This window comes from Dermacentor variabilis, chromosome 7 (assembly GCF_050947875.1).
Source record: "Dermacentor variabilis isolate Ectoservices chromosome 7, ASM5094787v1, whole genome shotgun sequence".
Classification (NCBI taxonomy): domain Eukaryota; kingdom Metazoa; phylum Arthropoda; class Arachnida; order Ixodida; family Ixodidae; genus Dermacentor; species Dermacentor variabilis.
Window position 1 is genome coordinate 121,976,303 of NC_134574.1, and position 26,120 is coordinate 122,002,422.

Genomic DNA, 26,120 nt, shown 5'->3' on the forward strand with positions numbered 1-26,120 from the left:
AAAGCAGTTGCGATTTCCACTGACTTTGTGTGGCGTACAGCGAATATAGCAATCGAGATCTGCAAAAAAAAAAAGGCGGGGGGGGGGGGACACTGCACGAACTTAGCCTAGGACCGACGCTGGAAAACGCATTGCATCTGCATGTGGCGTAGAAATACTTTTTTATAAATTGTTGAGCCCATTTGAAGCAGTCTAAAAGAAGGCGCACGTGTAGGTTCACGTACAGTAACATATGAACATAAATTCTATGCAGACAATAAAGAACGGGTGTTCACTATGTCTGCCTGTGCAACGGATGGATATATCGCATGTGCGAGTGGCCACGTATTTCTAATAGAAGGTGAGAATTCTCTTTCCAGTAGAATATTCAAATCAGATACGAAACGGCGACTTCAGATATTTCATGCGCTCATAGCAAGTTACCTTTCCTGTAGTGTATGTTTTCAGCACCCAAACGCGCATTCTTGGTACATTCCCAATCTGTTAGAGCTTTCGTAAACAACATATTTGAAGTTATTCAGAAGTTTTCAATGCCACTGCTAGGTTACATTTGTTGCGAGCGAAATAATAATAAAGGCCATATATCATAATCAACGGTTTCATTGCAATCGTTACAAACCTAAACAATGCTTAATTCGATTGAGGGGTGTTTCGTCCGAAAACCAGGATATAATTATAAGGCGCGGCATTGTGGGGCTGACTGTTTAAGCTGTTTCCCAAGTAAAACGATATTAGCATGCTTTCTTTTGCACTTTGGTAACGTTCTTTAAATTGTCGGGTTTTACGTGCCAAAAGCACTTTCTGATTTTGAGGCACACCGTAGTGGGGTATTCCAGAAATTTCGACCACCTGGCGCTCTTCGACGTGCAGCTAAATCTAAGTACACGAGTGTTTTCGCATTTCGCCCCCATCGAAATGCGGCCGCCGTGTCCGGGATTCAATCCCGCGACCTCGTGCTTAGCAGCGCAACACGATGTCCACTAAGCAACCACGGCAGGGGGTAACCATTTTTCCCCCGTGAGCTTACCCTTGATATTTTTCCGCATAAAATGAAAAACTAGACACAATAAATACGAACATGTGGGTATATTATACATCTAGCATTGGAGATAGCTACTACACTTGCTTCGAGGTGCAACAGAATAGCTTTAGACTTCATTTTCTGTTTTTCAGGGAAAGCGTGATGAGGATTTTCTTTACATTTTCCTGGTGCCTACTTGTCGCACTGCTTTCCGGGACTTCAAGCAAGTAAACCGCGGTTTTTTCAACAATATTATCATTGTTACCACCACAAACTAATATAGTTCCCGTTAAAGAGACTTTCTTCGATTGAGCTTGTTTCAGAAAATGCGGACAAATTTTTTGAAAACTACGGGAAACTATCGACACGCACATTCATTTTAACAGGTCGGAACACAGTCGTCGTGACGACAATGAAGACCAAGGGATGAGTGCGCGTACCATTATCTAAGGTGGCAATCGTCGCAATGCACTATGTAGATACATAGTGAAGTGTTCTGTATCATCAGTGCTTTATTCGCGTAGGGTTTTGGTGGAGTTGGACTTTTCCTGTTTCTCGCCACAGATAACCGCCGCGCCCGTAGCGTCCACCTTTCTGCCATGGCTTCAGATGATCGCACTTCGTAGGCACCGGCAGCATCAGTTCCAGCTAGCACACAAGTTGGGTTTCCTCAACTTCGCAACTCGTGCGTAGTCTCCCGCCAGAATTGTCTCGACTTCGGCGATTGGCTCAGTATGTACGAGCGCTTCAGTGTGAATAACTACTAGGAACCTACCACCTGGCTGTTAAATGCAATTTGATCCAGGACTGCTGACGATTAGTGCACCTCGCAGAAAACAGTGCTTGCGCTACTGTTTCCACATCTCAAATCATTGAGAACTCCCGACTGCAGAGAACCCCCGATCTGCTTCTGTTTTCGCGAAATCGGGCACGCGTTTTTTTCCGAAGAACAAGCTTTTATTCATTCGCGCATCGAAATATATATGAAAACAAAATATACAGGAGGAAGTTCAAAAGACCTGGGCACTAGGGTAACCTCCTGACGTTCTGTCATTGCCTCTCGCTCTAGTCGTACCCGTTCTGCAGCAACCTTGACCCTCCCCTTCCCTTTATGTCCGTTCACTGATCACCCGCCGCTACTCACTACGCCATCTGGCAACTGATCATGCCCTCTCTGTGGATGATCTCCGCTCGGCTCGCTCGAATTAGACGCGACGCTGTCGTTCTCACTCACCCGAACCTCACTACTATTCTCCTGCTACCACCAACGCTTTTCACCGGACGGAAAACTATATTATGCCACCCTTGCAAACGATGGTGCATCGTGTCTTGATTCCGAAATGCTCCATTTGTGCTTCCTTTGAAACGAGAACCTAACTGATGTCGATTTTGGTGCTGTCTATGTGCATGCGTCGTTTGTGACGAGAGCCCATCAACCTCCAACGTCGACGGAAGAAAGTCTCAACACCCGCCAAACGTCCGCGTCGCATATGGCCACTTGGTTGTCGTCGTTGTAATGTGTACTGCCGCTATCGAAACCGCCTACCACCACTTTGCAATTATTTTTCGCCGCGCTCAACCATTGCCCCCCCCTCAAACTTGTGCTTCGCCTAGATTTTTTTCACGACGCATTCTGCCCTCAGAGTGTGTTATGCTGGTACCCTCGGTCAGTAACTTCCTGCTCTTGGTTATCCTGCCAAGCCACCAAGCAAACGGCACACTACCAGATTTGTCCGCCTGCCTACTAAATCCTTCATGTGCATTTATTTACTCTCCTCACGTATTTGCTCACCTCACGTAGCCCTGGCCGTTACTGCTAACCAGGCGTTCCTACTTGTCGCCAAGTTTCGCTTGACAAAGTAAGTCCTCTCCAGAAGCGTGTCACTAGCAACCTTCGCTGTTGTAGAAAACCACCAAATTGCTAGATTTGCAGTTTACTCCTGCTCCAACACTCTCAAGCTATGCAGCGTGTTACTTCCCTCGAAGCCCCATTTACGCACATGCTCATGAAGAACCACTTACATAAGCAATCCATTGCTCTATGCCGCCTCTTTCCTACATAGCACGACATCTTTGACTTTGAGAATTGCTATTTTGGCTAAACTTCGATGTTTAAAACACCTCATAAATACTTTCTGATGAATATGCCGCTTCCGTTCACCGGTGACTATATCGGGTGTCTGGGTAAGTTTCACAGGTCACTCAAACAGATGTCAACAAGATGCTCACGAAAGTCATTTTTCAACCCTCCTCAATTCCTTAGGTGCCTCCCGGCGTGCTTGTCCAAAAGAAAGAAGGCACTCGGCAGTTCTGCGTGGATGGTCGTCCTCTTAACAGCCTCAACAAAAAGCTGTCTATGGTTTACACGATAATTTATCATGTTCTCGACTCTCTTCATGCGGGTGACCACAGTTCCTAAATGGACCTTCGATCTTGTTTCCCGAAGATTCAAGCTGACGAGGAGTACCGAGAAAATTGCGTTTGTTCCTCCTGACGGTGTATCACAATACACAGTCATCATTTTTCGTCTATGTAACGCCTCAGAAACATTCGAACGAATGCCGAACTCATTCCTTTAGAAATATTGAGCAACCATATGTCTTCGCTATTTGGATGACGTTGTCCTATTTCCGCAAAGTATCAGACTAACGTTCAGCAGCTCTTGTCTTCCTTCAATGTCTTCTGTAAAGTACGCCTCCAACTGAATTCGTCTAAATACCACTTTGACCACCGACAAATAACTGCTCTAGGAGCCGGAGCTGACGGATCGGGTATAGAACAAGATCCAGAGAAAAATCGTGCTGTTGCGCTTTTTTCTGTTCCTCGGTCACTAAAGAAGCTCGAACTTTTTCTACGACTTTGTTTCTATTCTAGACGCTAAGTGCAAGATTTCGCAACAATTGCACGACCGCCTACTGACCATCGAAAGAAAGACGTAACTTTTACACGAGGTCCCACTGAAGCGCTTTCTCTAACCTTTCCAAGCTGCTCACGATGCCGCCTATCTCGGACCACGTTTACTCATCTGTTCCTTAAGAAGTCAGTACAGATGCAAGCAGTCAGGGAATTGGCGCCGGCTTAGTTCGTCACCAACATTGTCATAACCAGGTCATTGCCTATGAAAGCCGACTCTTGACTTCAGCAGAAAATACCTACTAAATTGCAGAGCGCTCATTTGACTGGTGTCCGAATTTAAGCCGCACTGAAACCGCAGGCTCTGTTTATACAGTTCTCTATATTAACAGACGATAACGCTATGTGCGGGCTGTCGTCACTAAAGGGTCCCACAGGCCGTCTTTCTCACTGGACTCTCCGACTGCAAGAAAAGTCCCACATGGTTTTCAGCAATATAATCACTCAGATCAACACGCAGACTGTTCGTCTTGTTACCCTATGGAAAGGCTACCTGCAGTCACTGGCGCCGACCAAATCTCTTGCGTTTCATTCCGTACCATGATTGACCGATTCGAATTTCGACCTTCGAGTGCCTCCCTCCATTTTTCTCGTTCCGCAGGATGGTATATTATACAGTCCTAGAGTTCACCCGGATAGTCCTGTCTTCCTCCTTGTCATTCCCAGACGCCTGCGTGGCCATGATCATCCATGAACCTCACGACGAACTTATGAGTGGAAATGTTGCCGTCTGTCGTACTTACGAAAGAGTCCATCGACTGTTCTTCTTTTCCGGCTTCGCTCACGTCGTGCGACGACAGTCCGCTGCGTTCCAGAAGTGTCAACGCTACAAAACACCGTCGACGCTACCTTGAGGGCGTCTGCAGCCTCTCTAAAACCAGTGGGTACCATTTTTTTGCACTAACTTGTAGTTTGTGGACTCTTTCCCTCAATCAACCTGTACCGACAAGTGTGTCGCCGTCAACAGTAAGTACTGCACGCGCTACGCCTCTATGCCCGAGCTTCTAGCAGGCTTCGCCACAGATGCCACCGATTTCCCACTGCATGGTGTTAATTTACAACCTGGAACACTACGCCAGCAGCTCACTGATCGTGGCAGCACTTTTGGCTCACGAGTCATCGCCGACATCTTGAATGTATGTTAAACGTGCCACAACATCACGCCGTCGTACTACACGTAAACAAAAACACCTCTCAGAACATCTGAATCGGATGCTTACAGGCATGCTTCCGAAATATGTTTCATCTGGCCACTCAGATTAAGTTCTCGCTATCTTTTGTTGCACCACGACAACGGAAAGCTGGTTGCTCTCCGATCTTACGGAAGTCCGGTCGAGAATCTACGCTACCTAAGGACAAACTGCTTCCATTTCCCATAACCTCAGCTAGTGAATATGCATGCGATGCAGTTGTCCGAGCCAGCCATTCAAGTGGCATTGCCCACGCTCGCCTCTTCACCTCGCAGTAGAAGTAGCGGCTTCTGTACAGTCAACGACACGGAGGCGTCCTCTTTACGCAAAGCTATTTCGCACTCCTCTCGTTCTGCTCTCGTCACGTTGGGCTCTCAGAAAAGCACATTTCTCGGTACACAAGCACCTATAATATAGTGCTTTTCGCCGTGAGGCTGTTTACGTAAGATATCACGGCCACTACTGCTACAATGAAATATTCATCCTAACCAAGTGATGTCCACATTCCTCGTCCTAAACTTTGCTACTCCACTTCTGTCGCCAATGTTTAGGCGCACTGGAACGGTATCGGGACACAGTCATCCGTACGAGGACGATGCTGAAGAGACTCCCGCAAAAGCTTACATTTAATCTGGCCAGCGTTGCAATCTGCTGCGTAAATATATCCTGTACAGACTTCTGCGTGATCATTGCTTCATGCACGTAATATATAGACAATCTGTTCGATTTACCCATCAGGCAAGAAGCAGCCATTTTAGGCATCATACGAAGCAAGTAAATACATGATAAAATTCCTAGATAATGTTTACGTCAACGGGTCAGACAGTTTATACCAACGTAAGTCTTAAAGCTCGCAAGCCAGGTATTTTATATATGACACTGCAGACTACCGAAAAACTAATGTTGGCTTAGGTTTCCATTCGGTCGGTAAAACTGACAGGAATTCATTAGACTGCTAAACAACTGGCGTACTCATACGCATGAAAAAATGATGCTATGAACTGTATGTAATTTAGATTTTTCTATTTGGTATGTAGGGAGCTGTGTTAAAGTCTCAAATGTATGTTTTCTATAGAACGCATTCTTTACTTTGTTTATCCGTCCAACTATTCTGCGCGTATCGCTCGACTTATTGTGTACTTGAATAAAATAGGATGGAATTTACGAAGACCTGAAGGTCGGTTATGTGGCTGGGTCGGATGAAACGGTATTAGCAAGATTTTTATCAATTAGATATGTATTTGTTGGCTACTAATTTTATATGTATTTCTTCGAGGTAATAGTATTACGGGTGACTCGCTTAATTGCAATCATGGCTAATGATGCAGAAATTGCTCGCGTAGTTTCTCAAGTATATGGCTCCTAACAGGGCAGAAAAAGTTCCCAAAATACGATTTACCAATGCGTCTCTATAAGCAATTAAGAACGTGCAGTTGCAAAATAATTTATACCAATAATCAAGAATATCGAGAAGACAGCTTTTGTTATAGAACACCTTTTCTTTAACCCTTGATGTGTAAACTGAAATTGAACCTCCATTTGAGGCAGCACTGCAAGCCCCCTCGCGAATTCGTCATTTTCAGGCCATTTGTTTGTGTTGCCAGTAAATTTTGATATTTTCCTAGAAGTTCCTTGCCCATATCGTTTTATTCTTGGATGGATCACTGCGCTTGAGGAGAATAACATTAGTTGTCGTAAGAAGTGTGTAACCGAATATTCAATTTATTATTTGCTGAACTCAAGTTGGAAGCACGCACTGCCACTATTTCTAAACAAATTCAAAGTTAGCTATTTTATTTTCTCGCTTCCTTTTGGTCGTAAATGCATTATTTGTGGAGACAAATTGCGGGCGAAAGAAGGTTGTGCTGAATCTAAAACAATAACACCGAGAAAGTTCTACGAGGCAATAGCAATTTGCTGAGGTTCCGGAGTTTCATACAGCTTTGAATCTGCAGAGCGGTGATTTCCAAATGAGATAGTCATTTTACAGCAGATAAATAAGTTGCAGGTGAAGATCCCGTGAACATCTTTAAGACAATCCTAAAGCATTTATATTTATTGCTGGTTCTCATAAAAGTACGTAAAAGGGTGCTTAATATATTTTTCCAGGCCCCGCAGGCATCACCAAGGACATGAATATCAGAACACCGACCTCAGCTCATCAGCACATTTTAGAGAAAGGCGTAAGTAGCCCCTGTTTACTGTTTGCGGCAAAATATCCCCCGCGAGAAGCTTCAAGGGCCAGTAAATTATTTAAATGTGCATGAACGTCTTGAATAGGCCGAGTTTAACCTTAAATCTTTGTGCTAATGTTAACAACATGGAACGTCAGGTAAGTAAAATGGACGTTGCGAAAGCCACTGATAGTTATGTGGCAATGACTCAGGTGCTTTGTGTTCCTCCATTTAGCAGAAATTGCGATTTACTGTGACAGAAAATATGTGGAGTCACAAAGCGTGTTCGCACAGCCGCGGACGGCGACAGGAAACGTAAGCTATTCTTAGTGAGAAATGACGCTGGATGCTCACTTGGCGATGGAAGTCACGTGATCTCTTACGGATGCCATAGTCAGCGCCAGCCCCACGAAGGCGGATAGCGAAGTACTAAAGTCCAGTCCCTTCCTTGGTAAGCGCATCAGAAGAACGAACTTGCAATGCTTTCTGTTCTTATGTAGTAGAGGGAAACTTGAAGGACGGGAACTGTTTTTTTTTACCATCGAACAAAAAAACAAAGTGGAGGCATCGTCTTACTCCGGACAATCTGTACGCGCACAAAGTCGGACAGCCTTTCCCGTTTCGCTTTTAGAATGAGCTTTGTGTGTGCAAGCACTAGTTTTCCGACGAGGGTCTGCGGGCAAACCATGCTATAAGCCAAGCAGACGACCAATGTCTAGCTGACGCTTTGCCATGCGATCACTGGGCACTGACAAACGCTGACGGACTTCCCTCGGCGCACCTCATTAAATATCGAGGCTTCAAGCAAGCATCTGTCTGCGCTAGCTGTACTCCTCATCGCGGAAGCTCTATGAGATGCGCAATAACCTCTCCTTCACCCCCCATTCCCCCGGGCATAGTTTGTACAAGGAAACAACAGTTCCTTCGCGTATTGCATCCTGCCAGCGCGTCGCTTTCACCCCCATTTCTCTCCACACCACTGCGTATCCTTACGACACCTTCTCGCGAGCTTAAGTTGCTGAAATACACTGCCATACATTCAATAGCAAGCTGGAGTTACATGCGAGTTCACGTGCAGGAACGAACGTGCAGCTGCGCTTGTTATGTACAGTGCTACTTGTAAAACAAGGAGTGTTATTTTACTTACTACGCTAATATCTTGCCATCACTTCCAGTGCGTCTCCTTACGAGTGATACTGCCAATTTCATTTCATCTCCGAGGCTGAATAACTGACAACGCTCTGCCGCAACCCGTCGTTAAAGCGCAGTGGAATGCCTTCCTTTCGTCTGAGAAGTAAACTTTAGTCGAGGAGAAGAAATCGCTCCACTGGCGTTGAACATTATTCCACGATTACTTGAAGAAATGTGCATTGATGTCTTAAATACCAGACACTACGATATTTACTAAACGTCTTTTTTTATTTATTCATTCATTTATTTATTTCAAGATACCTTACAGTTCCCATCAGGAGCACTGAGTAAGGGTGGAATCACTTCGTTAAAATTATACACGAGAACACCGCAAGGATGAAGTCGCAAAGTTATACGTCATGGCAACCAAGTTATTCTTCACAATGCTAGCTTGATCCTTCATTAAATACTAGCAGAATATTCTATATATGCGAAAACTGCTCTGGACACGATTCTTTTATGAGGTCAAGCATGTCCATTTCGGTGCACGTTTTAAATAAATGCATTAATAGACAGAACATTAAAAAAAAAAGAATAATTGAAGGCGAAGAAGGCGACACATCTTCCCTATCTTTCACTCTTGCTATTTTGTGCTCGCTTATTTTCTATTCGTGAACACATGTCAATTCGCACGATTGACTTACGCAATAATCATACTGACCCTAAGCGTAAAACGCAAATTTACCTCCATTTAAAAGACTTACCTGCGAAAATAGTCAAGTAATATAGAAACAGAAAGCAAGCTTCGTTGCACACGAAAACGCGTAATAGTTTATAACGTTAAACAAATGTCTTAGTTATTTGGCCCTAAAAGACGGCCATGGGTGCTGTTTTTAGTTTAAGGCATTTGGATGTGGACAAAAACAAGCGTCGATCTAACTTTGAAACTTCGATCTTTAGAACACTGCCAAAAATGTCGTTCTTCAACGCGTACTATAGAAAAATATTATTGCCCGCCGCCTTTATAACTATTTATTCATTTATTATAAAATTGCAATAGCATACGTTCAATATTACAATAATAAATGCAGTACGGCTAAAATTGAAGCATCCCCTTTCTTTAGTGATCTGGCATTCTCAGGCTTTGGGAACACTGAAGCTCATAATTTCACATAGCACATGGATATCATCACGCGTACTAAATGGCTCTAATATATGCATTAAAAATAGGCAAGAACATTTTGTAATCACATTAATTACACTGCGTGCCTGGTTTACGCGAGTAAAGAAATAACCAAGTTGCATTTGGTATATGTTCTCAATATTTCTGAAATCATACAAATGATGCATCTTTGATGTCCATCCTTCCAGGTTATTCTTGTAAGCTGTCCTGTAAAAATCCACCCGGCAGCCTGTGCATAGAAAGCTCGGACGGGTCGTGTTTTTGCCTATGTGGTAAGAATGAGAATATGAGGCGGTTGCATTATTCGTTGTTCAATATGCCTCAAGCTCTCACGTTAGCGACTTCGTTTTCTGTGCTGTATTATTATGCGCTTAACTATGCTAGTGTTTAAGCATGTAAAGTAGTATTGCCGTAGTTTTAAAACTTTACTTCATTCTTAACATAGAAAGGGCTGTAAGATAACCACCTGAGGGGTTACAAGTAAGATTTTCATCCAGGGGCTGCATAACATAAAACTATTCCAATATGTTTTTATTCCAATCTCCTGACGTCAGACTTGCGTAACCGTCGACCTAAGGAGGCGGCGGTGACCCCAGGGGTGTCTGAGCAGACCAATTGAACGCTTTCCTTGTTCATAGGAAGTCACTTTTGCTTTCTTCAAAAACAAAAAAAAAACATTGCCTACACTGAGCGGCTTGTCTTATCTAATTGGCTGACAAGAGGCGAGGAGCACGATCAAGTGAAGAGGGACTCGATGGGGCCGAGTTACTGCACTGAAAATCGATAACCGGATGAAGAGCGTGGTGCCGGCGTGTGCGATTGGGCCGCTTTCCCTTCTTAGCTGGCGGTGGCGGGTCGAAAATTGCGGTGGCATGCAATGGAAGCTTAAGAATGATGCTAAAACGGATGCTAAGCAAAGAACACTTGGCAGAGCGAGGTCGTAAACGTGCCTAAAGTGCTCCAAAACGTTAGACGGCTACGCAAAAAGTTTTATTATATGCAAATAAACCTATGCTCTCCGGCAGGTGCGAGCAGCCAGTGCCTGAGCGATCGGCAGCAGCCATCTTTTATTCCTTTAGGAACAGGGCGGCTATTCAGAAGAAAATTCAGTTTTGTGCGGCATAGTAATACATCTTTAACGCGCACGCGTCATTTTGACGCGGTGAGTTTTTCCGGTTTTGTGACGTCGTGTAACAGGCAGGTGAAGTGGGTGAAGCCCGAAAACTTTTCACCAATAGCCGAAGGCTAATGGCGAAAGGGCGACGAATGAGAAATAGCTATTTTTCTTTTGCTCGTTCAAATCATGCATAATCTGTGCGTACATTTTATATGAGATGAGGTGCTACCGCGGTTTTCGTGACGTCGCGTGACAGACAGGGGAAGTGGGGGTGGTCAAAAAAAGTTTTTGACCAATCGCGGACGTCTGATTCCAGAAATGGGATAAAAATGTTTGAAATAGCTTCACGTAATGACGCCCCAGCATTATGATAGCTGCTGACAGGTGATTGGCGTAACACGTAAACAAAAGCTTCAATGTTTGAGAACACAAAGTGACGTCCGCGTGCTCTTCACATTCTAAAGCTTACAAGGGGATGCGAAAAAGATGAAAGCATACAATAACAAAGTTAAAAAAAACTCAGTAGCCTTACTTTATTATTCATTAACCAAGCAGTCTATATCAATGAGCTAGCAAGAAAAAATAAGATGTACAATTTATTGAACCCTTTCACTGGTTTTGCTGAACGACACCGACCCACTGAATTGACACTGACAATCATTTCACCGCATTTTCGTAGGCCTTGCACCGAACAAATGTTTGAGTTTTCCTACATCAATACTTATAGCTATTAACTTTGTGAGATGTGCAGAACAAAATCGAAACGATAAGAAAATTGCATACTGTACATTTCACAAGTTTGCACAAGCATAAAAACTAGCATCCGATGGTTACTATTTTCACTGTTTCGTATGGCACACATACTGGCTCCTGGGTCATTTCACGGTTTGATGTCTGGTAGTGAAACACTTGTAATAGAACATATCTCGCATAAAGTATTATTTTATTAATAGGCTGCTGAGGACGATAGTCATACTTAAGCTTATATATGAGAAAACGAATGCAAAGCGTAAATGACCAAACATCCGATTTATCCAATGTTGATACATTTGTGAGGGCAAGCGCATCGATAACTTTGTAGTTTCGTTCTGCAGTTCGATTTATGACAATTCGCCGCTTCATGTACTAATATCCAGAGTGTCCCAACTATCGCGAACAAAGATTTAAAAATATTGAAATTCCATGTAGTCGGACAGTAACAAGGTTATGCTGTTTACCGTCGCTTGGAGATATACAAATAATTTTGTTGCACTCTGGCTTGTATATACTTAATGTTAATTAATTGTTCAGCTTTTCAAATATTATAAATGGATGAAAATATCTAGTAAAAACTTGTGCAGTTATATTAAAACTATCGTTAGAATTTTTTTTTCTGAATGCGTCCTACATAAAAGTGTTTTCCGACCATGAAATAATTCTGTGAATACATGTAAAATTGCGGCGCGACTCGCACTGTGCGTGTATTCACGGTTTTTTTTTTGTTGGACGACTTCGAGTTGAAAATTCAAGTGCGCAGAAGTTTGCTGAGTATAGTTTTAGGTGCATATGAGGGCAGTTCCGACGACATACACTTGATACTTGATGTTTTCCATGACGGAAGCCCACATTGGCAGAGTGAACAGTTAAATTCGCTCAAATTGGTGCCGCCAGAAGGGTATTTCGCACATATGTTAATATATGTGCAAACCCATTTATGCGGATGCCTCAATGATTTTTGTCAACAGTTGCGATTAACAAAAAATATCTGCGTGTTGATCTCTGGTGATAAGAATTCAAAATTGCTAATGAACTGCTACGGTAATTTGAAAAAGGCAGTCTGAGCTTTATATTATTTACGACTCATTCTGGTCTGACGCATAATGTGGCACCAACACAAGACTAAATCAGTATCTCTCCGTCCGCAGACTATATGCCGATGCATAGACCTAGAAGAATTTGTGGTCATAAAGCGCTTGTGCTTTTGCGATGAGTTCATATACGTAAATTGGCCAATACACTTGGTATCCAATAAAAATTTTTTTGTTTGTAACTGCTATATGCCACAGACTTCTAGGTGCACAGCAAATGTATTTTTTCTTCCAAAGGACAGCTACGTAGAAGTTACTGTAAATTTTGTTTTCCCCGGGCAAGCCGATAGCGTGCTTAACACCACAATATCTTAGAAAGGAAGTTTGAAAGCTGCAGAGCTCACATAAATGCATCAGAACACCCTTTTAAGAAATGCAATGTTCTAGGAAAGTTAAGGTGTGCTGCCAAAAATAATAATAGTTCTGTAGGAAAATGCTCCCATTCCAGTAGTATAGGTTCAAATTGTGAAATATGTGCGTCATGCTATTGGGCTCTTTATTATGTAGCATATATCTTAAAGAACGGCTACTCAAACCGGTTTGTATTGCGGATGTAAAAGTCGCACAAACACAGTACCAGCGCAACCAGAGAATTTTCTTTTTTTTCAAATATCTATTTTCAGATCTTTCCTGCGATATTACTTCAACAAAATATAAAACTGCCACCTATTTTTACAACCTCATTTCTCTTGCATGCAGTAAATAAGGCAATACCATGTCCGCCTCGCCACAACGCCACTTGCCTTAGTGGTGCTCCGCCCACTTGCTATGCGGACAAGAATTTTTGCTTCTGCAAATGCTGTAAGTGAAAATTATTCTACAGGGTCCATAAAAACGGTTATTCACCAGAAAGTATATAAACGCTAAAGACGGGTAAAAATGTAGTTATTTTATAACATAAATCATCAGCTCATCTGCGCATACTTATTTAAGCTGTGATAGCTTCCCTTTATAGATACTTTAAATCAAGAAGCAGAAAGACAGATGCGACCAAAATGGAACGCTCATCCCAGAAGTCGTCCTAAAAACCAGGATGGAATTGAATCAGGGCTTTGTGTTGTGTGAGCGACAATGTACGTGTCCGCAAAGTAGTAAAGGGCATGTACGCTTGTTGACGTGAAATTCATATTAAACATGCAAACAGTTCAGGATTGAGTAATAAAAACAATTTAGAAAACAATGTACTATTGGCACTTACAAACGTGTAACCATTTCAGGAAACAGCCAGGTGTATTCCTTTTCTTCTGTTGACATGGAAAAAGAGAGGGTTTAGAAGGCAAGAGGAAAATTACAGCTCTACATGTATTCTTCAATTCATTTGCTGCGATAGGAGGAGGTATTTTAGCAGATACAGCCATGTTTCATAGCTGCTTCCACCTCTACTTTTTTTTTTCCTCTTTCGACTTCAGCGACGTCGAAAAGTGGATGCCCATACCACCGACCGTGCTGAGTTTGTCTGCTACGGTATTGCTTTCTTATCTCTGGCAGCACAAGCAAAGAAAACACTGCTCTGAGATTTTAGTTTTCAACAGACCGCAGACATTCGCTGAGGTTGTAAGTTGCTCAAAAGTTCACTAGACTCTGCACCTGAAGAGAACCCCTGAAGTTCCCAAAGTGCTCTGCCCCCGTGTCATAAGCCGGCGAGTGCATTATGGCACGGTAGTGTTTAAAAACAAATGCACTTAGACGTGCTGGGGCAAGAAGCAACTTGCCCACAGGCCATGAGCGGGTAAAAATTGACAATGTATTTCACAGACCACTATTCCAGCCGCCTTGGGAAAAGGCCCTAGACACATCACTACAAATCAAATTTGCAATATGGCAACCCATCGTCACAAATAGGCCCGTCTTTAAGTGTTCATGTTACGAAATGAACCTTTCGTAGCAGCACGGGTCTCATTCGCGGTGATGGTGGAAGTTTCGTTATTCACGACGTTATGTGGGCGAAAAATATTATGAATAGGGGACCACTCGACGATGGCGCAGGGATTAGGATGACGGCTTAACTTACAGGACCGGTGGACACTGTAAACCTTGGTTACAGCAACATATTGCTTCTCTCTAATTAAAACTAATTTTCAACGAAGTTTGGGCTAACAGTACAGTACTGAGGTATTTTTGGCAAAAGCTGACATTTATGTCACAATATGAAAGGACAAGAAGTTGTATGACTTTGTAGAAAATAGAGTTTAGACAGTTGCAATCGGCAGCGCTTGCTTCTAGTTCACTTTCCCTTCTTATGTGTATAGTGCCTATTTATTAACTAATGTCAATCTAGCCATGAGTAACGGCAATAGTAGGCTCGTTAAGGCGATTAGTAGGCTCCGTGTTAAAATCTGTGTTGTGTGGCGTCAATCACAAGAAGAAAATAGATATGCACAGCTGCCAAGCTAGTTGGACATCGATAAGGCTATTGAAACTACGCAGAGATGTGGAACAATTGCACAGAAAATACTGGCAATTTTTGGAAACGAAGTGTCTAAGGTTGCCTCTGGCTTGCGCGTAAACAGTCAAGTTTGCCACCTTAAAGGTACGGCAGAATGACAGATCCTTTAGGAAAACGTTCTTCCTCAACCTTATTCCGCTACGCTCCCCACAACCTGCGAATACAATGGTTAGGATGCGACCATCTCATCGTAAACAGGCATACCTTTTCATAATCAAATGTGCTAGGTAGAATCCTGCGCTACAATACTTTGCACACAACTAATCAACTGAGCGTGAGTTCCAACACAATTATACAATAAAGAGCATGCCATATAAGTTGCAACGAGCAGTATCCAATGCCATGGCACATGGTGATTAGTTTAACGCCGTAAATTTTGCCAATTACCTGACTGACATTTGAACCCTCTGCAATTTTACATGCATTACAGGGTAGGTGCAACAAGACGTCTGTTTGCATTTAGGCTTTGCCAATCATCGTCGAACTGAGCATGTCATACGCCAAGTGTTTATTGGAAAAGTCAAAGCATGAGTGGAAAAAAAATAAAAGAGAATGAAATCATGATGTACATTGTTTATATTTACTGCCGCTAGAAGCAAAGATTCAGCTTCTAGCCTTAGAAAATCTAGTGTTACACTCGGTAACGTTAAGCATCTCTCGCGTGAATGTATTTCAGAGGAGAGTAAAAACGAGTCTTGCAAAATTTATATTGTTTTGCAGGTTAAAAGCTTGTAATATCAATGCTATTGAATGGCAATCATCCTTTTATAAAAGCCTACGTATAGCACTTAAGACCATTTCGCGAAGCATCGAATATTTGTTCCCTATACGAGGATTATTGACCCTGTTAATTTGCTAAGTCCCAACACCAGCAAAGGTGTTAATTCAACTTTTGCCACTTGTCAAATCACCGCATCTCCTAACAAGACTTCAGCGCGGTGTGGACAATGAATTAAAGCACTCACCCCACCATTACCTGGAAACCGGAGAAAAGGATGAACGCGAGGGAACCATGACAACGAATGGACAGGCACAGTTAATTAGGCGAGTCAAATCACCACGCATCGCTCGGCAGTTATCCAGACGTCAAGACAGCATATAAACCAGCTGTTGCAGGGTTCCACGAAAGGACCTCAGCCCGCCCTCCACCTGGCAGACTGAGCGAAGAACGGGGTGGGCCACGACGAATCAACCAGGTGTCACCAGATGACTTCTTTCTTCCACAGATTCCAAACCAGTTTCTTCGAGGGGGAGCTGCTGCGGGTTGAGGATAGCATGGGCGTGGTATCGCAACGGAGTCGAAGATTGCGATTTTCTGCTCGACAGTCTTCAGATTCCCTAGTCGACACACCTATGGAAGACAACGGGTTTAAAAGCAGACACTTTTCGTGAGTGAGGACAGAGGGTCCTAATGTGAACTGAGACGTTTAACTTGCTCCTGTCTAGAGTGGGCTTCCGTATTGGAGCCGTGCAGCTTAGTTAAATAAACCCTTATTCCTTCCTTTTCTACAACTGGACGTCGTAGTGGATGGGCTTGGTGGATTCCATGCCCTCAATGCCACCCTACTCGCAACAGTTTACCACTTGCTCGTGAAAATAGAATTTCAAAGCCATACTACAGGGCGATCTAGGGAACGACCGACGCTGCAGCCGCTCAGTTCGAGCGCTCTAGCATGGTCTCTTCCCGGACTATATGCACGTGAGCCCATCTTCTTCACCTGCTTTGGAGGCGAAGAAGATGGGCTAAGAACGTGCTAGCGTGTTCTGTTCTCACGCTGCCTGCACGTGAGCCCTTAAGACATCCCTTAACATTATCCCATGCTAAGCAGAAATGAATCCATGTCAGAAGTTATCCTCAAGAACAACAACACGACACTTTAGAATACTCTGCCACAAATACACTGGGTATGGTAAACTCCCGCCTACTTGGATTACTAAGTTTGTTCCACCGAGTTTGCGATATGGAAGGGAACAGTACTCAACGTTCGCAAGCACCGGCGCACTCCGCTTCTTCTCTCGCATGCCACGCGGGGACTTCTTCGCAGCAATTCAAGCTGTCGCAGCGTGTCCAGAAAGAACCGCGAGAGAGGATCCCGATTGTCGCATGATGGGTTTCTCAGCGTCCGCAGGCAACGCCACATTCTGCATTTTGGAGGCCACGCGCAGGCCTCCCGGCCCCGGCACTCGATTGCGCCGAGGATTCTTGGGAAAGCGCGAAAGAGTAATCCTGCTGCAGTACACGGCTCGTATATAACTTGTTCTTACGGCGCCAATAAGTGGCGTTCCTATATGAATTCCATGCGCAACGCACGACCATCGACAGTCATCTCAAGATGGGTTCCGTCAAGTTTCTTTTTTTGCTTACTCAATGCATCTTCTTTTCGTATTGTCCTCATATATATACTTTGGCCTAAAGTTATATTAGGAATACATAAACTATACTCTGCTTGCAGCGGTACATATAGCATCCTTCTAGAATGACCCGGAGCCTTGATGCTATGAGGTATTAAATTTAACATTTGTTTTGTGGAAAGCTTTATGTTTGGACACATTGGCTCAATTATATCTTTAGGCGTATAGCTATATCTAACAATGAATATTTACATAGAACGCTAGCGTATCCTTAAAGAATGATCCAGAGCCTCGACGTCGTTGAGCTATTAGATTTAAAAATGTTCTTGTGACTGTCTTTTTCGAAAGTATCGGAGCGGCTTTCTTAGAAGTGCATACAACCCGGAGATTCAGAGCATACCCGTCAGCCTGCAACTGGCATGCCGATTGTTTCGACAGTGTGTAACAATAGAAATGGTTAAGTTGTCTTTTATCGCATGTAAGGTCTTTCAAAAAAGCATATTGAGGATACGCACCTGTGCAATGGCTGCACTTGCACTCGCGTTATATATGGAGATGAATGTGATATATTTCTGCTCACTCAAGGCGCACAATCCTGTCGGGTTCACAAAGCCAACTTGCAGTGCAGACTTGAAGAAATGCGTAAAAAGACAATGGGACATTTAGGTCATCTATGTTAAACAATTATAGGAGAGGAGAGCTAACGCTTTTCAGAGCATGCGAATGAAGGCTCCAGGTTGGCCAGCCGACGAACAGGTAAGTCGGACACTGCGCGTGTTCCAACTGAGTTGTATGAAGAAAATAGCAACATTCTTTACCCGCATGTATTTAGTACTCCCTACCCTGAAGTAGGTTCTTACATCGGCAGAACACTGCAAGAGCACCCAAGGTGAGATGGCAATAAAAAACGCTCCGGTATGCTACATATGAAACGCCACACACAACGGAACAACGACGACATGGATATATCTACATTCCTTAGCGCTTTACAAGCCGGATAAGTAGTAATGAATGTTTGAGAGCAGCATCTTATCTAGGTACCATGCCTGCTATAATATTTTTTGTTCCGAAAAATATAATAGCAAGTTGGAGGCCTTCTTAGAATTTTCGAATTGCTTTAAATACTTTACAGGAGGTACAAATCTGTGAAATTTTGCGCTCAGTGGTTAGCTGGCGGTAAATGTTTTTTTGTCACACTGTGTTTATGCTGTTGGAAATAAGGGCTCAAAACTTGTGGCCTTTCTTTACCATATTTGTTGTTGCTGAAGCCCATTAAATGTTGTGCTTAAGGAAACATTTATTAAGCTCTCCGAATTTTCATGCACGGCAGTTATGAACATCCCAACTGGATTTCAGGCATTTTTAAAAAAATTCTTCAACAACTTTGGAATCAAAGAAAACTGCACATTAATATAACAATGGCTATAGAAGAGACACTTTAGACTTCCTCGACGTGAGTCCACAACTGTCATGTCCATATATTTATTTATATACAAATGTATTTACAGTAGCCTCAGAACAAAATATATACTACAGAGCGGCGACGCTACATAAAAAGAGGTCCAAACTAAGATTGTACTGAAAAGCGCCTTAGAGATAAGAATGAAAAATTATGCTAGCTCAGTACCTACATAGCATAATAAACACTTTAATAATACAGAAAAATATAATAATGGTAGTTCACCAGCAAATTCTCGCAATACACTTTTCAATACACACTTTAGGAATGGTAGATCAATTCGTATATAATTAATTTGCATGCGTCATGTTTATACATGAAAAAGTCACATGATGTATTGCCCAAACAAGTTTCCTGATTTAGATATAGTTAACTAAAGCAGCCTTAAATACTTAGTTTTTTACAACTGCGTTGTCCAATTTAATTATAACTGATAGCCACGTCAGGTTTACATCCCTAGGCCCACCTCTTCTACATAATTTTCATATTCTTGCTGAGAAAAGTTTTTCTCGAGGTTGTCAAGTGCCCCCAGCCCCTCAGAAAAATGTCTCTGCTTGCTGTTCTCGTGTTTCGAAAGGCAAGGATTGACGATATTAGACGTACAAATTAGGAAAGGTACGGCTACATTATTCTGCAATTTTTCTATTTGCATGGTCGCTATCTGCATTTGCAGACTTGGCTATGTACATCATACATTGGCCATTTATTTGGTCCCCTGAGAAACGCATAAACGTTCGGACAGTTCACAATGCAAAACAGTAACATCCATGAACCGGCTTGGTGGTCTGCGCACTCGGAAATGGTACCGAAATGTAGCTTAAAGTTGCGCCAACAAACCGGGGCTACCTGTAGGCACGGCAATACTGTGGAGATGAGAGTGGCCAGAAAAGGTGATTGTCATTTCGCGACATCCAGTTCACCCTTTTTCTGAAGAATTCCCTTGGACATTTTCATGCATACTTAAATAATATCGATTTTACGTGCAGTCTATGTGTTGCGTCCGATGGCTGCCTATTGTTATCCTCAGATGCCGACAACCATGTAGAGTATGGTGCCATCCAATCAAGTGCAGTTGTTTAGTCGTCGATGTGTGCAAGAAACTCTTCGACTGATTTGGAAAAGTGGTTGAGCATTTCTCCTTTGTACTAGATGACTAGAGACACTGCAGCTGTGATGCTGCACCAGCAGATAATCACACGAAGAGGTTTATGCGACAGGCAGAACATGTGGCTCTCCTCGCCGCTTGCAGAAGAACGGTGTGTAAAAAGCGTCTAACGCATTGTTAACGAAAGTTGCTCGAATAGCTAGTGTGGGTTCCTTAAGTATGCAGTACCGAACGGTAAAACGGAACGGGCGAAAACGAGAGAGATGGACAACACAGAGCGCTAGACATACCTGACACCTGTGTTGTAATGCATCGCATCGACGTAAAGACACTGCAGCAAGCCGGCGACTGGCGGTGTCAAATGTGGCGCTTTCCAAAAGAGCCCGGTGAGCCGCTCCCTCTCGCGGCGTGCCTCTTCTACTCCTTCGCTCCTGGAGCGTATAATCGTCGCTGAAAGAATAATTTCGAATCCAGCCAGAGCAAACAACTCTGCCGCAGTCCCCTCTGTTGTGCTCTAACTGTAAACTAAGTTCACAAAGAGCAATACAGCGATCATGAAACATTAAATGCAATAATGCATTCGACGAATATCTCTACATGTTAGTGCCGGTGAAAGTGCGGTTGAGCATTTGCCAGTACCGTTTATTTACAGAAAACCTTGCTTTTCCTAAGCCGGTACTTGCTAAGGCTTCCGAGACAGAACATAGTGCTAAAGGGTAAACGTACCCGCACGCATGGCAGTAGTCAACAAATAGGCCAGTACTAGAACAGGATTTACATTTGTTTAGTGTTCCTTGAAGGGATTACTTACATGGTTTGTTCAATTGTTTATACGGATTAAGAATGAATCATCTAAAGTTTTTTTGTCAATCGAGTTCAAGTTTCTATATTTAAGAGCGAGCTTTCACTAAAGGCCAACCTAAAGTTCTCTATAGTAATATGGTCCTGCGTAATGACTGGTGAAAACATATTTTACATCTTTTCATTGAATAATAACCCCGTCTTTTAATGTCGCTCTACCAAAAGTGCCAAAGAAGGAGAGAAAGCGCCTCTATGCGATGGATTAGCTTTGATTGGCTCTTTTATCCCTTTTTGTAGTTGCTGACAGTTGGTCTGATTTCCAGTGCTGATATAAAAGCCGTGTTCTCTGGAGCTACCGAGATGCGTGCGGGGTGCGAAACGCTAGCAGGAAATATATCAGGTAAATGACCTTAAAGACGAACGTAAATCTCACATAGGATGAGTTACAGATATGGATTCCGCAACGGTAAAAAAAAGTATTTCGTAAATATTATTTAACATAGCGGTGTATTCCGGAGCCCATTTGAAAGAGCGCTGAAGGACTGCACAACGAAAGACAGCACAAGGGCGCTTCTGCTGCTCCTTAGCTTTGGTAGACGCAGTTCTTCGTAACATTGTGTAGGATTTTGCGCGTATGCGAAAGTCACGCTTGCCTATATGTGCTGTCGCGCTAGAGCTCGGGGAGTCTGAACATTTACTCATTATATGCTATGGTGGAGCGCTGAGAAAGGATTGCAGCTTTTATTGCGAAAGTAATACTGCTCGCACTTTCGGCCAATCGGTGGTCGGGGCGCCTCCTTACTTAGCTGCGCGTCACGTGACCGTGTGACGCCACGCCAGACCGAGAGACGGGGCCCCAGCTCGCGGCATCGATGGTGGAAGCGAAGCCTTGCACGCCGCTGCGGCGGCGCTACCGAGAGAGGGCGCTCGCTGGTGTCATGTCCACATATCCACACCATCAGCCGAACCAAGGCGCAGCCAATGGCATCGCTTTCGCAAGCTTCCAGGCTTAACCATGCTAAGCCTTCAGCCAATTTTTTTTTGGCACTCTCACTCCATGCCGTCGCTGCAGATGAGGACTCAGGCGCCTCTACAGATGTCTTTGTTGACGGTTAGGTCGCTATGCAATTACGCGCTGAAAGAACAAGCGCTACCTGAATGTCTTCATTGCAACTAATGTACGCATTCAAGCACACAACTTTATTTTTCAGAAAAGATAGCTTTTTGCTTTTGCCTACTGAAAATATTTTGAGATTGTGTCTTCACATTTTTTTTGTTACATTGAGGAAGTGATAGGAAGGGCGTTCCTCATCAGCAAGAAAGTAGCAGGAAACACCATGGAATACAAAGCACGTACGAACTGTGTTAAACCAAAGTACCGCGATTTAAAGTTATTTATCTAGCTTTGTAGCTTCTACCAGCTACCCTCTTCATTCACTGAAAGCCGGAAAGGCAGATTGTAGACGAGAAAGTAGCTATTGAAAACTTCTAGCGCTGGAATATCAACTATTAAACACCCATAGGGTGAACAATGAAAAATAAAGATGGTGCGGCTAGCCTCTAGTCTCGACCGATGTTGCCGTAAGACAGTTTGCAAAATTGGTGATGTCGCGATCGATTCTTAGATAGGAAAGATTCTATTTCATTGTAGAAGGTTCATTATTGCTTTAATGCTTTAAGCTTCTTTAGTGATTTAATGCTTTTTAGTGCTTTTAAGTCGATAAGCATGTTTCATTAGGATTTTTCTATTTTCTGTTTTTACACATTACTACTAGCATACGCAGAAACTACATATATATTAGAAAACTCATGATGCTTGCACCGGTATGTGTGGCATTTACAGTTGTATACCATGGGGAAATTTCCAGTTTTTTGTGGCCTGCTGCTTCTCGGTATCATTGCAACGACTTCAGGCAAGTGTATAATGTTTTCAGCCATAATTCATATATCGCTATACGTATGCCACCAAATGAATAAAAAACAATTTTAACACACAGTTATCGCCACATTGATTTCTTGCTGCTGAGCCGTGCCAGTTGTCATTGCCACAAATATTGCATGACGCAATGAAGGGACCAAAAGCAGTTTTCTCATTCAGTAATACCTTACATTTGAGCTGAGACGGGCCCTGAACTACTTTTTGCCGAAGAGGAGAAAGCCATTGTAAGTGTAATTATGTTGTTTCAGAAATACTTTGCCGCAAAAACACTTGAATGCGTTTATCAGAAGCGGAGTTATTGGCAATCAAACACGGCCTCCACTGTGATCCCGTTGCTTAATCAACGCCTTGCACTGCGAAGGCAACGGTGCGGTGGGGCGTGTCCACAACGCTCCGCCTTCTAGATATCACGTTGGCCCGCAGTTCAAATAAGATTTTGGATGTTAACGTAGACGCCCCGACTTCCGCCTTTAGTGCCTACTGCGCGCTAAACATAGGCGAAGCGCGGTTCTACTTAGCGAGCCACTGTGCGTTTAGCCAGTAGACTCGTGGCGGCACCTCGCGGCGGCCGCGGTATCTACGCCATGTAAAACATCTTGAAGGGGCAGCGCAATAAGACGAAGACAGAAGGCAGGAACACACAGGACAGCGCTGAACTCACAACGAACTTTATTCGATGGCATACACAACCCATAGCCACGTGCTCTCCCATCGGTAACGTCAATATCAGTGCGCAGGCAAAAAGTTTGTGTATGCCTTCGAATAAAGTTAGCTGCGAGTTCAGCGCTATCTTGTGTGTTCCTGCCTTCTGTATTCGTCTTATTGCGCTGCCCCTTCAAGATGTTCAACCAGTAACAACTCGCCTAAATGTCGATCCTTCTACGCCATGTAGCAGACCAAGGCTTGATGCAAGCTATCGGCCAATAACATCCGTCTAAGGGAATGACGAAATAGTGCGTCTAGAAGAGACTTGAGCACAGGGTCTCCGGTTCAAAAGAGAGCGGTTAAGAGAAAGATGACTTCGCGATCAGTTTGGGAGCTCAACGCACCGCGTAAGACAGCAAAACTTGATTGAGATGTTCACAGCATCGTATGCTACCCATGGACTGTGTTATATGACCAAGCCCGAGTAGTGGTTCAGGGCCCCTTTAGAAGTTTATTCAGCGTGGCATCTGAGAACAAATAGAATTTTTATACACATTGTGAGCGCGTCGCCAACTCAACAATTTGGCATTATGTTTCTCGCATGTGCTACATTTGCTTCTTGCCTGCCACTGCTGCAATATATTCGAGTTATTGAAATCTTTCGGAGTTCTCGAGGATGTTAAATATGTCATTGCAACTTAATATGAGCTTGAAGAACCATTAGTCTCGTCAAGCCTGATCACAACCACTCGCGCATCAATTCAGTCAACAATGCAATCACTGTTTACAACAAGAGCTGGGCTGCGTCGCATAAGCGCTGCGCCAGCGTTTTGCTGGAGGTAAATGCACAGCGTACGTGCATATAGAGAAGTTGGTGCACATTTTTTTATTTGTTGCACGTGTAGGCGTCACACACCAAACGACAACGACGAAGACGTAAGCGTGTTCTAGTGGCGGGAAGAAACAACGCATAAAGCGAATGAACACCTTTATTCTCCTGATGGTGGACACAACGAAATGCGGCGCCACTGTTGCGAATAGGGGTATCAACGCATTCAAAAGCGGTGGAAGAAGGGAGCTGTCGTAATAAAGATTCAGGTTTCTTTATGCCTGTGCTCGGTGATTTCGAGGCCTATGCTTTGCGTCCTAAGCTGATAAATCTTTTAGGGACATCCACCGAAGCGCCGAATACTTTCTCCCGGTAACTGTGGTGGGTTCCTGCTGTTTTAGTTGGAATCACAAACCCCTTTGAGATAGGATGATCCTAGTTTATCTGCTTAAAGAAGGCACCTCATCAAATGCCTCTCAGAAACACTTTATCGTTTCTTTATTTCATTTATTCAGCACAAGTAATTTCCCCTATGTTGTCTTGGTGTCAGTGTTTGTTGGCTTCTCATGATATGACTAATAAAAATCGGGCCCCTCGGTTAACCCCCTTTCTTCTCGTTTATTACATAACGAGGGTCTCGAATCCGGCAACACTGATGCCTTCAGGTAGCATATGTGGGTCTATTGACCAGTTGCCTTCACCCAAAAAGATCACGTTCTCGTGACGCCTACGGAAAGAACGACGTTCCACGTCCGCCGCCAAGGTCTATGAGTGGTGGCGCTGGCTAACACTCCCAGGGTTCTACTAGTACACATAAATACCCAAAAAAGTGGATGGGGGAAACGCCGCCGCGGTAGCTCAATTGGTAGAGCATCGCACGCGAAATGCGAAGGTTGTGGGTTCGGCTCCCACCTGCGGCAAGTTGTTTTTTCATCCACTTTAATTTCAACTAATTTATCGTTTCTTTATTTCATTTATTCAGCACAAGTAATTTCCCCTATGTTGTCTTGGTGTCAGTGTTTGTTGGCTTCTCATGATATGACTAATAAAAATCGGGCCCCTCGGTTAACCCCTTTTCTTCTCGTTTATTACATAACGAGGGTCTCGAATCCGGCAACACTGATGCCTTCAGGTAGCATATGTGGGTCTATTGACCAGTTGCCTTCACCCAAAAAGATCACGTTCTCGTGACGCCTACGGAAAAAACGACGTTCCACGTCCGCCGCCAAGGTCTATGAGTGGTGGCGCTGGCTAACACTCCCAGGGTTCTACTAGTACACATAAATACCCAAAAAAGTGGATGGGGGAAACGCCGCCGCGGTAGCTCAATTGGTAGCGCATCGCACGCGAAATGCAAAGGTTGTGGGTTCGGATCCCACCTGCGGCAAGTTGTTTTTTCATCCACTTTAATTTCAACTAATTTATCGTTTCTTTATTTCATTTATTCAGCACAAGTAATTTCCCCTATGTTGTCTTGGTGTCAGTGTTTGTTGGCTTCTCATGATATGACTAATAAAAATCGGGCCCCTCGGTTAACCCCTTTTCTTCTCGTTTATTACATAACGAGGGTCTCGAATCCGGCAACACTGATGCCTTCAGGTAGCATATGTGGGTCTATTGACCAGTTGCCTTCACCCAAAAAGATCACGTTCTCGTGACGCCTACGGAAAAAACGACGTTCCACGTCCGCCGCCAAGGTCTATGAGTGGTGGCGCTGGCTAACACTCCCAGGGTTCTACTAGTACACATAAATACCCAAAAAAGTGGATGGGGGAAACGCCGCCGCGGTAGCTCAATTGGTAGCGCATCGCACGCGAAATGCAAAGGTTGTGGGTTCGGATCCCACCTGCGGCAAGTTGTTTTTTCATCCACTTTAATTTCAACTAATTTATCGTTTCTTTATTTCATTTATTCAGCACAAGTAATTTCCCCTATGTTGTCTTGGTGTCAGTGTTTGTTGGCTTCTCA

General features: G+C 43.6%; 1 protein-coding gene across 3 annotated transcripts; it reads left to right on the forward strand.

Moving 5' to 3' along the window:
- The first annotated feature begins 209 nt into the window (after positions 1-209).
- LOC142587096 (uncharacterized) lies at positions 210-15,525 on the forward strand. 3 transcript variants are annotated; one of them, XM_075697983.1, is made up of 6 exons: positions 228-340; positions 1,174-1,248; positions 7,234-7,307; positions 9,801-9,884; positions 13,276-13,377; positions 15,453-15,525. In XM_075697983.1, the coding sequence occupies exons 1-6, from the start codon at positions 309-311 to the stop codon at positions 15,455-15,457; spliced, it is 372 nt and encodes a 123-aa protein (XP_075554098.1). In that variant the 5' UTR covers positions 228-308; the 3' UTR covers positions 15,458-15,525. The 3 variants fall into 3 exon arrangements, with proteins under 3 accessions (XP_075554100.1, XP_075554098.1, XP_075554099.1); XM_075697984.1 differs by having other exon boundaries at positions 313-414; XM_075697985.1 differs by lacking the exon at positions 1,174-1,248 and having other exon boundaries at positions 210-340.
- Positions 15,526-26,120: the final 10,595 nt, after the last annotated feature.